The sequence below is a fragment of the Rhinatrema bivittatum genome, chromosome 4 (genome assembly GCF_901001135.1).
Source record: "Rhinatrema bivittatum chromosome 4, aRhiBiv1.1, whole genome shotgun sequence".
Taxonomy (NCBI): domain Eukaryota; kingdom Metazoa; phylum Chordata; class Amphibia; order Gymnophiona; family Rhinatrematidae; genus Rhinatrema; species Rhinatrema bivittatum.
In genome coordinates this window covers 103,003,588-103,019,723 of record NC_042618.1, presented here as the reverse complement: position 1 = coordinate 103,019,723, position 16,136 = coordinate 103,003,588, and the positions used below count along the sequence as shown (strand labels likewise).

At 46.9% G+C, this 16,136-nt stretch overlaps 1 protein-coding gene across 6 annotated transcripts in view; it reads right to left on the bottom strand.

Annotated features, from left to right (window-relative positions):
* Positions 1-16,136, bottom strand: part of RAD51 (RAD51 recombinase) — a 140,370-nt gene that overhangs the window by 88,196 nt on the left and 36,038 nt on the right. For all 6 annotated transcript variants that reach the window (XM_029598567.1, XM_029598564.1, XM_029598568.1 and 3 more), the window contains one exon: positions 14,470-14,587. In XM_029598567.1, coding sequence (XP_029454427.1) covers positions 14,470-14,587 — 118 coding nt within the window. The remainder of the gene's footprint in view (positions 1-14,469; positions 14,588-16,136) is intronic.

Sequence of the window (16,136 nt, the reverse complement as noted above, 5' to 3'; positions counted from 1 at the left end):
GTTTTTCTTATGGAAGACTGTTTTGTTGAAATAGTTCAAGAATGTTTTGATTAGTTTGGTTTTTGCAGTTTTCTTATTGCTTGGGTACAGATCAATACTGAGGAACTGCAGGTGGCACTAGGGCTTATCAAGCAGTGTCAGTGAAACTGTCTCCATCTAAATGGCAGGGATGCATAAACCCAGGATTCTGGACTGATCCGTGGTACTACAGGAATGAAAATTAGCAAGTAACAACCAATTTTCCTTTTATTTATTTGATTTATACTAACCCTGATCTCTTGGAAACTAAGAAGCAGTTGGTGTATACCTGAGAATTTCTCTTTCAGGGGCACCAGATGGATATCACACTTTTTTTTTCAATTGCAGAACCAGTTGAAATACACAAGTCTTTCTGATGTCTTGTGTAAATCTCAAATTAATGAAAAAAAAAAAATCAGGAGGAGCTATATCGAATAATATCCAGAGAACCTGCACAGATTTCTTCTAAATATGAAAAAAACCTTATTCAGTCTCCCCTGCCCCACTTCTTCAGGCCTTCAGAGCTGGGCTCTCTCTTATGTCTACAACATCCTCTAGAGCAACTGGAGGAAGAAGTTTGGTATAATCTGAAGAGTGATTAGAAGGAATGAAAGTGTAAGGATTCCCTGGGCATAAAGATTGATAGAATTACTTCTTGGTCTGGTCTTGAGGGAAAAAAGTCCTCTTTCCTTCAGCTCTCAGTCAGGAAACTCTTAAAACTGGACCTAAAGAAATGCAAACCTTTAAGAGAGTTCCTAACAAAAATGACTTCAAGGAAACATCAGCTGATCAGCTTCTAAAATCACAGAATCCTTCTGACTGCATTGATGAAAGCCATAGAGTTAGGAAAGTATATCATGTCAAAAAGAATGTTAAAACTTTAGTGGCCAGGGAAAGATTTTGCTAAGGACAGCATAAAAATCTTGCTCCTCTTCTCCAAAACTCAACCATGCGATCATTCCCCTCAAGATATAAGCTTTATAAATTGCCAACAGTAAGGCTAAATTCACCCAATGAACCTTGGTCCATATCTCAAAATGTACTTTTATGATTAACTATTTCTTCGCAAGTTCCATAGAACACAAAAAAGTCTGTCTGGACATGTGCTGTATGACTACTTAAACTGATTTTCTGCAAAACTTATTTTTAAGCATCTTAACCCACACTCCTGTGGGTCAGCCCATATGTTAAGGAAATTGGATGGATGACAGCCTAAAGAATATTTGAGACATGAGAAAACTCACCCAGAGATATAGGTACTTGGGTCTGGAAGGAGTTATTACAGAGGGAAGGAATGGCATCTCCATAAGAATGAGCAGCAGGAGAGCCCAAGATGGCATTGGGCGAGGACGTGGTTTAAGAGTGCTCCTGGAGTTCTTAGATTTCCTAGGCTGTTTCCTCACTACCACTGGTCAAGCGAGGAAATGGGCTTAAAGATGTTTCCTTCTACTAACCTTCAAAGTCTCTCTGAGAGACAGATGATTATTCTGGAGCTTCTCACTTCATTCACAGGCAGGGCCAGCCTTTTTTACTGCTGTTTCTGAAGGAGCAGAACACAGGCTTAAAGCAAGCTTTGACATCATGCTCAGCCCTGACATTAGGATTCCCCCCTCCTTGACACAGTTGCTGGTGATGCCACCATCTGTCAAAGTGGTTCCAGGTAAGGAATGCCCAGATGTAGACAAGGGGAGAGTCTGCAGAGTTTGTCCACAGCACAATGGAGGTCATCCGTGGAGGTGGTACCGGATTATCACAGGCCCTATATGGCACTGGAGAAGCTTCAATTTCAGCTGGAGCAACAGCTACAACTATGGGGTCAACTATAGCATCAGGTGAGGTGCTGCCTGCTGCAGTCTCTGGTTCATCTCTCTTTATCAAAATCCTCTCCTATAACCTTAGACAATATCTGGATGGTACTTTCCTCTGTGCAGCAGTCCTTACCTCTTACTGCTACAGTGAATAACGTTTTGCCTAGAATGCAAGTTCCAGAGACACTTGCTCTACAAATATTGGAAAGATAACATCTTTGGAAACTGATCTGGGGAAAATTTTGTCTGTCCAGAATAGTTTGATACAAGATAATTGTGTTGTGCACTGTAGGCTGGAGTCTCTAGAAAACTCCAAAGAAAGGACAGTGAAGGGAGACCAAAATGAAAAAGGGGATGGATTGGCTCCCCTATGAGGAAAGGCTAAAGAGATTAGGGCTGTTCAGCTTGGAGAAGAGACAGCTAACGGGGGATATGATAGGGGTCTACAAAATCACGAAAGGACTTGAACAGGTAAATGTGAATTGGTTATTTACTCTTTCAGATAATACAAGGTCTAGTGGGCACTCAAACAGGTCTATCCAGTACCGAGCGGTAGGAAGAGCTGCGCTAGTGCCTGCGGCACCCGCGGTTGCCGCACGCACAGTGCAGCTCACCTACCGCTCGATCCTGAACACTAATTTTATTTAAATGTAAACCGCGTTCGTGAAGCCTTAGGCCCGCGCAACCCATTTTACTGGATAGAGCGCCTATACAGTATCCTGGGTGCGCGGGCCTAAGGCTTCACGCCACGCTGGTATCTGTCATTTCAAATGTCATTTGAAATGACAGATACCAGGAAGTCGGGTCCGATCGGATGCAAAAGTAAGTTGCTTCGCCGCTGTCATCTCTCCTCCCGGAGCAGGCTGCTTTTCGCACCCTGCTCCGGGAGGAGGGAAGAGTGAAGCGGCGAAGCGACTTACTTTTTGCTTTTAAGTTTTTTTCGCTTTTTTTTTTTTTTTTTTTGCGCTTCGGGAGGAGGGGAGAGGACTGGGGCTGCCCCGGAGACCGGCACCCATGATCGCGGCCGGGGCAGGTGAGCGGGGGCTGGGGGAAAGCTTGCCACCTACCCTTACCCCTGCCTCTACCGCAGGGGTCAGGGTAGGCGGTAAGTTTGCAGGTTAAACGCGCGACAAACGGCAGGGAAAACTAGCGATAGTCGGGGCGCAGGTTACGGGATGCTAGGGAATAGCTAATTCGCTCGTCTGCATGCAATATGCATGCCGCGTGCGGAAGGGGTTGCCCGGGGAATTTAGGACGCGGTAGGAATAGGTTAAAGGGGATTCGGGATCGCAGGAAGGGCTAACGCGGCCGGAAAGTGAGTAGAGAGCCGGTTAGGGACGGGGAAACCGCGGACGCACTTTACAGGATAGACCTGAAAGTTAGCAAGTAGCTCATTAAAAAAAAAAAAAAAAGAAAAATCTTTCACTCAACACGTAATTAAGCTCTGGAATTCATTGCCAGAGGATGTGGTTACGGCAGTTAGTGTAACTGGGTTTAAAAAAAAAGTTTGGATAAGTTCCTAGAGCAGAAGTCCATAAACTGCTATCAATAAGGATTATTAGCTTGAGATCTATTCATTTAATGTTTGGGTACTTGTGACTTGGTTGGTCACTGTTGGACACAGGATACTGGACTTGATGTACCTTTGGTCTGACCCAGTATGGCATATCTTATGTTCTGAAAAATCACCTAATCTTAGAATTCTTAATTTTCTAGTGGTCTAAATGATTCCTCCATCATTACTTTTAAGACCTATATACGGGAAGTACTTGGGTTGTCTCAATCTGCCCTTCAACTAATTCGTAAGGCCTATTACCATTCTGGGGTTAAAGGGCCCTGAAGAAGCAGGTACTGTTCAAGATGTATCAAGCTCTGGTGGGGAACTTCTGAATATTTCTACTATCCTCTAGGCCAGTAGTTCTCAACCTGTTTTTGGCTGGGACACACTTAACAGATGGTTCTCACATGCGTGACACACTGAACATGTGACCATCACGGGGCTAAATGTAAACATGCACTCTGCATCCACAGAAATCCCCTCAACCCCCAGCAATGAGTGCAGAGCAGATCTAGGGCATTACCCTGTACAACTCGCCATACAAAAAAGATATTGTTTCTGACAACTTCTCAGTAAAAGCAAAACAAACTCCCTTTACTACCAGGCACAATAGCCTACCTTATGAAAAGACAGTAATTTACCACTAATGCATATCCTATTGAGAAAACACAACAAATAAGATTGATACAAATACCTACATGCTAGTAAAAATACCTCACAAAATCGGTCACACACCCAAAACTGACCTTCACCAAGTACAGAAAAACCACAAATTATAAATATACAGACAGAAACTGGAATGGAAAACCAAAAAAAGCTACTCTGCATGCAGTGCGAACCTGGAGAAATGTAAAGAGAAATATAGCACTTAACAGACTCAGGATTTGCAATAATGTACACAAACTAACCCGCACAAAGTTGCACCTGTATTATGGAACACTCAAAGAGTAACAATCCTATCTAAAATACAACTATTAAACCAGGCTCTAAACACTAATACATTCCTATTGGGAAAACAGAATAAGCCAAGCTGCTATAGAGCCCCCACACAGAAATAATTGTAAAGCTATACTAAAAATGTTACAAAACAGCTGCTGAACAGAATAATATCCAACAATTAAAAACTTATAAAAATTATTAACACATCCAAATATCAATAAAATATTTCAAAACAGCAGACATTGCATAATACTCATTCCCTGTACGTACCAGGATCAGTCCAGGACACCTGGGTTGTGACTCCGCACCAGTAGATGGAGACAGACTAAAACTTGTGGGCGGAGCCTTATATGCCCCTGTGCCAGTCACAGCCCCTCAGTCTTACTCTGTCTCCAGTAGATGGTGCACGTCCGGTCACAGCCCTGCCTGACCTGATTCTGGTGGTTAGTCAGGTTTGAATTTTGAGTTAGTTTTTGTTAGGCCTAGTTGTTTTATGACCAATTTGGGGTTTGTTTTTTAATCCTTAGTCCCGGGTGCCCTGCCTCCCAGGGGAGTTGAGAGGTCCTGAGGGGACTACCCTCCCCCGGTTGAGGCCGCTGCCAGGGTCGAGGACCCGGCTGGGCTAGTGGCAGCGTCAGGGGTGACACCGGGGAGCCCGGTTCACTCACCCCTGCAGGACTAGGGCTCCAGGACCCGGGACAGCGGCCAGCATCAGCGTTTAAAAAAAAAAAAGTTTCCTGTTTTATTTTGTTGCGGCCGGCTCTCCGTTGCTTCGGCGTCGCTACTCCTTCGTTTTTCACGCGGGGGGGCGCCGCTGGCAGGGGGGGAAGGTCGCCGAATTAGTTTTGATTAATTTTGACGCGCGCCTCAGTTTTTTTCTTCCCGCGTTCCTCGGCATGCCGCGCGGTTCTTCCTGCAAGCCTGCGGATCGGCGCGCGCGCGTTTGTCCCGAGAGGGCCTCTGCTTGGCCTGCGTCCCGGGCGGTGAAGGAACGTCCGGGGCATCGAGAGGGGCTCGGGCCCGGAGCGCGCGTTCGCCGCCGCGAGGGGTAGGCCAATTAGATAAGCCTCAGGACTTTTTCCCGCTCAGCGCGGGAGTGGCGGCCATTTTGGGCCACCGGCAGGGAATTCTCGCAGACCGCGGCGGGCAATTCGGTTCTACCTCCCGCGTTTTCCCCGCAGCGGAGCACGGCGGGAGGGGGCGTCGCGGAGGGGCTTCGGCCCCGGGGGGATTCCGGGGCCGATTCTTCTGACTCGGGGTCGTTTTCGGCGGATTTCGCGGTTTCGCTGCACAAGGTACTTAAGTACAAGCGTAGCAAGCGCTCCCGAGGGGGGAGGCTCTGAGGAGGGCCCCCACCAGGCCCCACCGAGAAAGCGCAAGGCAAAGAAAAAAAAAAAAAAAAATACCGCGGTGCACACCCAGGTTCCCTCGCGAGGGAAACGGCGGCCCCGGGGCGTACCCCAGGAGGCAGATTCAGAAGATTCCTCCACGGCGGATACTGATGATCCCGAAGAGTCCCCGAGGGGGGCCGAGGCGTCGGGGGCGGATGATTCCGCCCAGCCCGGCGCGGGAAAAGGTACACAGGCAGCAGACGGGGATGACCCCAAGGTAGTCTGCCTGTTCCGCAGAGAGGAACTGTCGCCACTCGTCCTGGCCATCCTCCAGGAGCTGGGGATAGAGGCTCCACCCGTGGTGGTCCGCCAGGAGGCCAATATGGATCCAGTTCTGCGAGGTCTCACGGGACCGGCGGTGGCTTTTCATTTTCATTTTTCTTCGGATATCTTGTTCCGGGAGTGGAATACCCCGGAGTTAGGGTTGAAAGTCAACAAGGCCATGGATAAGCTCTACCCGCTCCCGGTGGAGGCGCTGGAACTTCTTCGACTTCCAATGGTGGATTCAGCGGTCTCCGCGGTGACGAAAAGGTCCACTATCCCGGTCACGGGGGCGACGGCCCTTCGGGATCTACAAGACAGGAAGCTCGAGGTGCAGCTCAAGAAGATATTTGAGGTATCCGCCCTAGGGGTGCAGGCCGCAATCTGCACTAACTTCGCGGGCCGCAATCTGCACTAACTTCGCCAGGCGAGCTAGTTTACGCTGGGCCCAAGTCCTTCAGGCGAATGCGGGCCTGTCTGCGGAAGAGACGTCTCAGGCTGTTAGATTGGAGGTGGCAATAGCTTATGGGGCTGACGCCCTCCACGACCTTCTGTGCACTTCGGCTAGGTCCACGGTGGCAGCAGTTTCAGCGCGCTGTCTCCTGTGGCTGCGCAACTGGGCAGCAGATGGCTCTTCCAAGGCCCACCTGGGTTCGTTACCTTTCAAGGGAAAGTCGTTGTTCGGTAAGGAGTTGGATGATTTGATGATTTCTCTGGGAGAGAACAGGGCATTCAAGCTGCCCGAGGATAGGGCCAGAGCGCGGTCCTCTTTTCCGGCCTGGTCCCGATACCGGGCGCCCAGGAAATCGCGCCCTCAAAGATCCGCCGGACCTTCGTATAGACCATCTTCTTCCCGGAACACTCAGTGGCAGCAGTCCTTTCGTGGGAAACGTTGCGGGAGGCAAGGAGGAGCCCCGTCGGGTGCAGGGGCCAAGCCCTCCCAATGAAGTCTGGCCGGTCCACCCCTCGTCGCGCCCGCAGCACGCCGTTCCAAATGTAGGGGCGCGATTAACCTTATTCCTTGAGAAGTGGACCAGGGTGACGTCGGATCAATGGGTCCTCGACGTGATCAGCCACGGCTACGAGTTAGACTTGCTCGCATCCCAGCGGACAAATTCCTGGTCTCGCCCTGCAAGGCCTCCGGGACGAGGGCGGCGGTGTTGGACACCATCCGTCGGCTGGAAAGCTTGGGGGCCATATCCCCCGTCCCTGTCGATCAGCGCGGCACGGGCCGTTACTCCATTTACTTCGTGGTTCCCAAGAAGGACGGCTCTTCAAGACCAATTCTGGACCTGAAAGGAGTAAACAGATGTCTTCGCGTTCCCCACTTCAGAATGGAAACGATTCGGTCAGTTATCGCTTCGGTGCGTCCGGGCGAATTTCTGGCTTCTCTGGATCTCACGGAGGCGTACCTTCACGTGGGCATTCAGCCATCGTGCCAGCAGTTTCTGAGGTTCTACATCCTGGGGAGGCACTACCAATTTCGGGCGCTCCCATTTGGCCTTGCAACGGCTCCTCGGACATTCACGAAAGTGATGGATCCCACTACCGTTGCGGTCCCTGATATTCTGGCTTTCCTCCAGGCGGGACTGGCCAGAGGATTGGCGTGCAGTTCCCTACGGGTCCAAGTGGCGGTACTTGGTTGTTTGCGGGGGAAGGTCAGGGGATCCTCCCTGGCTCTTCACCCGGATATAGCCCGTTTCCTGAAAGGGTCTAAACATCTCCATCCTCCCTTGCGTCCTCCCTGTCCGGCTTGGAATTTCCATTGGGTTCTTTCGGCCTTATGTTCGGCGCCGTTTGAGCCTTTGCAGCGCTCTACTGTCGAAGATCTCACGTTAAAGACCGTGTTTCTGGTGGCAATTTCTTCGGCTCGCCGTCTCTCGGAATTGCAGGCGTTGTCCTGTAGGGAGCCGTTCTTGCGAATCTCCGACACAGGCGTTTCCTTGCGGACTGTCCCTTCCTTTCTTCCTAAGGTCGTCTCGGCTTTTCATTTGAACCAATCCGTTGAACTTCCCGCTTTCGCGGTCGGGGAGTCGTCGGATCCGAAATAGAGAGATTTACGGAAGCTGGATGTGCGGAGGTCCCTCCTTCGCTTTCTGGAGGTCACTAATCCTTTTCGGGTAACGGATCATCTGTTTGTCCTCCTTCCGGCTCAAGAAAGGGTGCTGCAGCGTCTCGTACGACGATTGCCCGTTGGGTCAAAGAGGCCATAGGCTCAGCGTACATGGTACGGGGAAAGCCTCCGCTGGTGGATCTTCGGGCTCATTCGACAAGGTCTCACGCTGCGTCTTGGGCGGAGGCTTCTCAGGTGTCGCCTCAAGAGATTTGTAGGGCGGCTACCTGGAAGTCGTTGCATACCTTCGTCCGACGTTACCGTCTGGATGTTCAGGCCGCTGAGGCCGGAGGTTTTGGGGAGAGGGTACTCCGAGCGGGACTCTCTGCTTCCCACCCTCGGTAAGTTGGCTCTGGTACATCCCAGGTGTCCTGGACTGATCCTGGTACGTACAGGGAAAGGAAAATTAGTTTCTTACCTGATAATTTTCGTTCCTGTAGTACCAAGGATCAGTCCAGGATCCCGCCCGCAGTACTACGCTAAGGTATCGGAGAGTCCGCTCATCGTTGTTTCCGTACGCTCTCTGCTTGTTCGCTCTCCCGGTTGGGGAGTCTGGTTCCTGCAAGGGTTGGAATTGTTTCCGTTTAAGTAGCGAGTTTGGCTAGTTAGCTATGGTTGCCTAATTGGGTTTCTACTTTGACATTACGTATGACTGAGGGGCTGTGACTGGCACAGGGGCATATAAGGCTCCGCCCACAAGTTTTAGTCTGTCTCCATCTACTGGTGCGGAGTCACAACCCAGGTGTCCTGGACTGATCCTTGGTACTACAGGAACGAAAATTATCAGGTAAGAAACTAATTTTCCTATAATTAAAATGGTAGTCAATCAAGAAAAATAAATTTAAAAAGCCACATTTACTTACCCTCTCCAGCAACTCTCCTATTCTTTTTCCTTCCAGGCCAATAGCACTCACCAGAAGCAGCAAGGGCTGCTGAAGCTCTGTCCTCAGTCCTCTTCCTTAGCGCCCACAACCAGACACTCACACACACACCCCCAATTAGACTCCACGACTAGTCTCTCTCTTTCACACAGAAACATATCACCTCCCTAACCAGTCTCAATCACACACATGCTCTCTTATATACAAGCTCTCAATCACATACAAATTCTCTCACATCCATTCACACCAGCTCTCACCCAGGATTCCATTCACACCCACAGACACAAGCTCTCACCCAGCCACCCATTCACAACCATAAATATAGGCTCTCACCAAAAACCTCTTCTTTCTTCACTGCAGGGATGAGCTCCAGTTCCACTGCGGCTTTATTCCGGTGGGCCTTCTTTTTTCGCCACCACGGGATGGGGCTCCTGTGGTGGCTTCAGTTGGGGGTCGGGTTTCCTCTTCACCGCCTGAGGGATGGGCATCCGTGGCGGCCTTGCTTAGTCAGGGGTCGGGTTTTCCTCTTCGCCACCATGGGGGCTTGCTTGGTCGGGGTTCGACACTGCCATTCCTCCCACCCTATCCCTGGGCTATGTGATGCCTGCCTCATCGGCCAATCAAAAGGCTTCCTCCCTTCTTCCTACTCCCACTGGCAGGTAGAAGGGAGGTGGCTTCTGATTGGGCAGTGAGGGTAAGAAGCAAGGAGGCTTCCAAGTGGCCCGCGGGGGCTGGAAAAAGGGAGAAGGAAAGTACAACGGGGCAGTGGGACCCCGGGAGATGCAACACACCTGCTCTGCTGGTGTTTGGCGACACACTGATGTGTCACGACACACAGGTTGAGAAGCGCTGCTCTAGACTTCTTGTTGGTGTGTCACATAGATCCACTTTAATAGTGACTGAGCTTTGATCATGATTTAACTTTTGTATTTTCAAGCTATGCATATTTCTTTCATGTGGGGGAAAATTCATATTTTTCCTGATTTCTGTAGGGCTAAACAGATACAAAGGAAAGCATTTCTAGATATGTGACAAGAGATTGTAGATTTGGGAGCTCGTTTTTTCTTGCTATTTCCTTGCAAATGCATTGTTACTTTTCTCCTCTGAGAAGTGTCTTTTTGGAACCTAGTCTCTTAGGGCAAAATTTTAAAATGCCCCCGTGCTAAAAAGCTAAGGGATATGTGTGTGTGGCTGGGCCTCGTGCGCGCTGCACACATTTTACAAATGGCCCAGCCATGCGCGTATCCCCTGACATGTGTCGAAGTGCGGGTTATGTAAAAGGGCGGGGCAGGGGTACGACCAGGACAGTGACCATTAGGCTCTGTCTTGGGGGAAGCGTGTGCCGGCTGGCTTACTTCTGCTCAGAGAAGGAAATTTATAAAACAAACAAACAAAAAAAGGGTAAGTAGGTAGGGTTAGGGATCAGGGAGGAGAGGGAGGAGAGGGAAAAAAAGGTAGGAGTATCGGGAACTGGGGGAGGCCTTATCGCAAAGCCACGTGTTTCTTTACAAAATATCCCCCCCAATGTGTGCACGAATATGAACCCACCGAAACATGAATGCCAATTATAAAGTTGGCATGCGGATCTTAAAAATTGACCCTTTAGATCAGCAATTCTCAACCAGTGTGTCACAACACACCACTGTGTCGCAAAGCACAAGCTGGTGTGTCACTACCTCTGCTTCAAAATATTGAGCTCCCTGGTCTCCTGCTGATTCGGCTAATCTTCCCTATCTCTCCTCTGTCCCAGTGGAATATAGAGATTTCCTCTTCCACCCAGGCTGTCAGCATTTCCAAGCCCAGGCGGAACGTAGTAGCAGAGCCAACTGCAGCAGGAAGCAGCCATCTAGAAAGAATATGTGAGGGGGTCCCACTTGGGCAGTATTGGCCTCCTTATTGTCACGGCCCCGAAGAAGAATTAAAGTTAACCCGTGCAGGAATGAGAGAAGCAGCAGTGCTGAGCCAAGTTTGAAGAGACACAGCGTCAGCCCCTGTAGCCCCAAGAAAAAGAACCACAGGGGCTGAAGGACAGGCTGCTGTTACTTGAGCTCCCAGGAGGAGAGAAACAGCATGTGTGCACACCTGTGTGAGACTGAGCATGTGAGACAGACAGCCTGTGTGTGTACATACATACGTATGTAGAAGTGTATTTTTAAATGCTGGAATGTTATCTGTTCAGTTATGAAACATGCATTTTTTTATATTTGGTTTTTTTTAATGAGGAATTGTAATTGTTTTTCCATTGTTGTACTGTTGTGGTTTCCAGTTCAGTTTGTATATTTCTATTCATACTAACAAGAATGCTCTTTTTATTCTGTATTTGGCGAGGGTCTGTCTGTATTTTGCATGTATGACCGAGGTGAGCTATTCTGCCAGTGTGTAGTTTTTGTGTAGGGATCTATAGCAGCCTGGCTTGCTCAATTTTCTTAACATGAAGTGTATTGGTATTTTTCATAAGTAGGGTTGTTAATGTTTATGTGCTGGTTCCTAGTTTTGTTTTAGTATGGAGGTTTTACTATATTGTTGTTATAATTCTTTTACTTATGACTGAGTGCTAAACCCACATTGAACATGTTACAATAATCCTAATGCCATATGGGTTCCAAGTGTTTTATTTTGATTTTTTGTTGTTTTTTTTTTTTTTTACTTTTTTGCAGCGTTTTCTGGTTGGCACCACAACAGTGCATGTAAATATAATATACATGTGATTTTTTTTACCTCAAACTGTACTTGTCATTTTTCATATAAAATCTATTATAAATGCATAATTTTTAATTGTATGTGGAGGGTGGGTGAGCAAGGCTGTACGGTTCACAAGACAGTCTTCTTCACCCACGACACAGCTCTTGTCCTCCATTCCTGCTGGAGCCCAGAAGAAATGGCAATCCTCTTTCTCTTCTGGGCTAGGGATAATTGATTCTATCTTCCCCTGCTGGGTCCGAGTGTGACAACAGAAGAAAAAAGATTGGTGGCCCCACATGGGACAGGGAATGCAACTTGTACAAAAATTTAATTTCTGTTCAGAGAGAATACTCTTATTCTTAAAGTAATATAGAGGCTTTTTTTTTTTTTTTTTAGTTTAGCTGTGGATTGTTGCAAGTGGTGTGTCACACATGTGAGCACTGTCCATCAGGTGTGTCACGACGAGAAAAATGTTGAGAACCACTGCTTTAGATCATTCATTAATGCTCGAGTCCCTGGTAATGGTTAATATTCTGATTGTGTTTCCTTATTGGAAAGAATTTGGTTTAGGACAGGCTCTGTTCTATCATGATTTAAGTACGAAGTGTATAATGCCCTCAATGGAAGATCTCTTTCCTTCTTTGGGGGTGGGGGTTCCCATTTCTTGTTTTTTCTCCCTTTCTGGGTTCCCTCAAATTGTGGTGGTCTACCAGTGCTTGATTTGTAGTTAATGTCTTTTTGTTTATTTTTCTGTAACATTACAACATTCAAATGCTATCTCTGTAGGAAATATGTGCTTATGTATAATTTATTAAATAGGTTTAAAAAAAAAAAAAAAAAAAAAAGAATGAGCTGAGGTATAGCACCAAAATCAAAGTTTGAGGTTCTGATGAAATTGCTCGTTTAGCTAGTAAACCAGCACAGGATCCATAGTAGCATGAAAGGAAATATGACTTTTTGACTGCTAAAAAAGGATTAGAGTTAGAGAGTATAAGATGGTAGGGTAGGCAGAAAACCCTCTGCCATAGTTCGCAGTTTGTCACTACATTTAAGACAGCACCTCCCTTGCTGCACTTAAGAGAATTTTCAGTTCTTAACTGGGGAAGAGACTACAGGATCTTGTAAAGTGTAGCTAGCAACAGGCAGAAAGCCTGGAGCTCTTCACAGTCCCATGGCACGCATGCACCCTTTCATATAGGAGGTAACCTGCAACTCCCCAATAGTGAGCACTGAGTGTTGCAGTATAAAAAGAAGAAAACAATTCTCTTTAAAAAAAAAACAAAACAAAGTTTAGGGCCTAGCACAAACTCAGAGCCTCTGTGCTGGTGACCCTGGTGCAGTAACCACCCAAATACAAATTGTCTACCTTCCTAAAGCCTTGCCAGTTGCACCTCTTGGGAGACCCTTTGGGAACAATAGTCAAAATCCTGTTCTCCTGGCACATCGTGGATCTGACAGTGTGAAAGAGTAGCAGGAAGACAGCCTCACTTGCAGTCCATGACCTCCAGCAACAGTGACAGCATTTCCAAAAAAGGCATTAAAAAAATGAAGAAAAATGGTTGCCACTGCAAGAGCAACAATATGGTCCTTCCCTACTGAGAACAGGGCAAACACTGGCAAAAGGAGCCACACTGCTACTGGTCACAGACAAGGATTTTATGAATTATGCTTTCTAGTGGTGGCCCTGAATTATGCTCCATAAGGAGACTTATCCAATAGTACTGACTGTACAAGGTGTATAAAGTAGTGCAGTTGCCATGTTAGTCCACTTGAATGCATGGAAATTAAAAACAAAACAAAGGGGAAGAAATAAGGCAATACCTTTTATTGGACTAATACATTTAGGGGTAGATTTTTAAATCTATGCCTGATTTTATAACATGCGTGCAGGGGGGTGCACAATTGTGCAACCTGCGCGCGCTGAGCCGAGCAGCCTGCCTCAGTTCCCTCCGAGGCAAATCCGAAATCGAAGCGACCTCGGAGGGAACTTTTTTTTTTTTTTTTTTTTTTTTTTTAAGGCCCCCCACCCACCTTCCCCTCCCTAACCCACCCCCCCAGCACTAACTAAATCCCCCCCTACCTTTGTTAAGAAAGTAACGCCTGCCTGAGGCAGGCGTAGCTTGCGCACACCAGCATGCAATTCCCCGGCTCAGTTCGGAAGCCTCAGCCACGCCCCCAGGCCGGCACCACGCCCCCAGAACGCCCCCGAAAGCCGCACCGCCCCCGACCCGCCCCCCAAGCAAAGCCCTGGGACTTACTTGTGTACTGGGGCTTTGCGCGCGCCAGCGGCCTATGCAACATAGGCGTGCCGGCCTTTTAAAATCTGCCCCTTAGTGACTAGCTTGCGAGAGAAAATACTCCTTTCCTCAGGTCAAAATAGAATGAGCAAGAGGTCATTATTAGAAAATACAAGTGAATCATAAAAGGCATTTCAATAAATAGTATGAAGGAGAAATGAGGGGGACTGATAAGTGATCAGAAGGCAACAGGTAATATAATTTTATGGCCTATGTCTTTGTCAAGTCCTCTCGTCAGTTCCAAAATGTCTACTCATTTTAGACTTTATAAAAAAAAAAAAAAAAAAAAAACCAAACAAAAAAAAAAAAACTGTCTTACATTCCTAATTGTTTTAAATTTTCTTTTAATTATCCTAATCATAAGGACACTGATACAGTGGTCTGGTTCTGAAAAGTGCTCTCCAAGGAGAGCACTTGGGCTTTGCAGAGATTGACTTCAAGACCATGTGAATTATTTGAGGCATGTACGAGAAATAAAGCAATGGAAAATTCACAAGGTGACAAGTTGGGGGAACTCTTACCTTGAAGCAGCTTGTCAAGTTCTTTGGACCCAGAGGTGATCTGTATGATCTCGGACCGTTTATGATGGAATTCTGTTGCTGTGGTAAAGCCCATCGGAACTAGCTTTGCTGCTTCTGCCTGAAAAATTAGAAAAAGAATGGTGGCAGGTGGTGACTAACTAAAATAGTTGAGAAGAGATAAATGAGTACTGCCCTTGACAGCTCCCCTACAAAACACCAAATTTTTATGCATGAAGGAAAATAGCAAGGTCACAATTTGAACATAAGAACATGCCATACCGGGTCAGACCAAGGGTCCATCAAGCCCAGCATCCTGTTTCCAACAATGGCCAATTCAGGTCATAAGAACCTGGCAAGTACCCAAAAACTAAGTCTATTCCATGTTACCGTTGCTAGTAATAGCAGTGGCTATTTTCTAAGTCAACTTAATTAAATAGCAGGTAATGGACTTCTCCTCCAAGAACTTATCCAATCCTTTTTTAAACACAGCTATACTAACTGCACTAACCACATCCTCTGGCAACAAATTCCAGAGTTTAATTGTGCGTTGAGTGAAAAAGAACTTTCTCCAACTAGTTTTAAATGTGCCACATGCTAACTTCATGAAGTCTTTCTATTATCCGAAAGAGTAAATAACCGATTCACATCTACCCGTTCTAGACCTCTCATGATTTTAAACATCTCTATCATAACCCCCCTCAGCTGTCTCTTCTCCAAGCTGAAAAGTCCTAACCTCTTTAGTCTTTCCTCAGAGGGGAGCTGTTCCATTCCCCTTATCATTTTGGTCGCCCTTCTCTGTACCTTCTCCATCGCAATTATATCTTTTTGAGATGTGGTGACCAGAATTGTACACAGTATTCAAGGTGCAGTCTCACCATGGAGCGATACAGAGGCATTATAACATTTTCCGTTTTATTCACCATTCCCTTTCTAATAATTCCCAACATTCTGCTTGCTTTTTTTGACTGCCGCAGTACAGTGAACCGACGATTTCAATGTGTTATCCATTATGACGCCTAGATCTCTTTCTTGGGTTTGAGCACCTAATATGGAACCTAACATTGTGTAACTATGGCATGGGTTATTTTTCCCCTGTATGCATCACCTTGCACTTATCCACATTAAATTTCATCTGCCATTTGGATGCCCAATTTTCCAGTCTCACAAGGTCTTCCTGCAATTTATCACAATCTGCTTGTGATTTAACTACTCTGAACAATTTTGTATCATCTGCAAATTTGATTATCTCACTCGTCGTATTTCTTTCCAGATCATTTATAAATATATTGAAAAGTAAGGGTCCCAATACAGATCCTTGAGGCACTCCACTGCCCACTCCCTTCCACTGAGAAAACTGTCCATTTAATCCTACTCTCCGTTTCCTGTCTTTTAGCCAGTTTGCAATCCATGAAAGGACATCGCCACCTATCCCATGACTTTTTACTTTTCCTAGATGCCTCTCATGAGGAACTTTGTCAAATGCCTTCTGAAAATCCAAGTATACTACATCTACCGGTTCACCTTTATCCACATGTTTATTAACTCCTTCAAAAAAGTGAAGCAGATTTGTGAGGCAAGACTTGCCTGGGTAAAGCCATGCTGACTTTGTTCCATAAAACCATGTCTTTCTATATGTTCTGTGATTTTGATGTTTAGAACACTTTCCA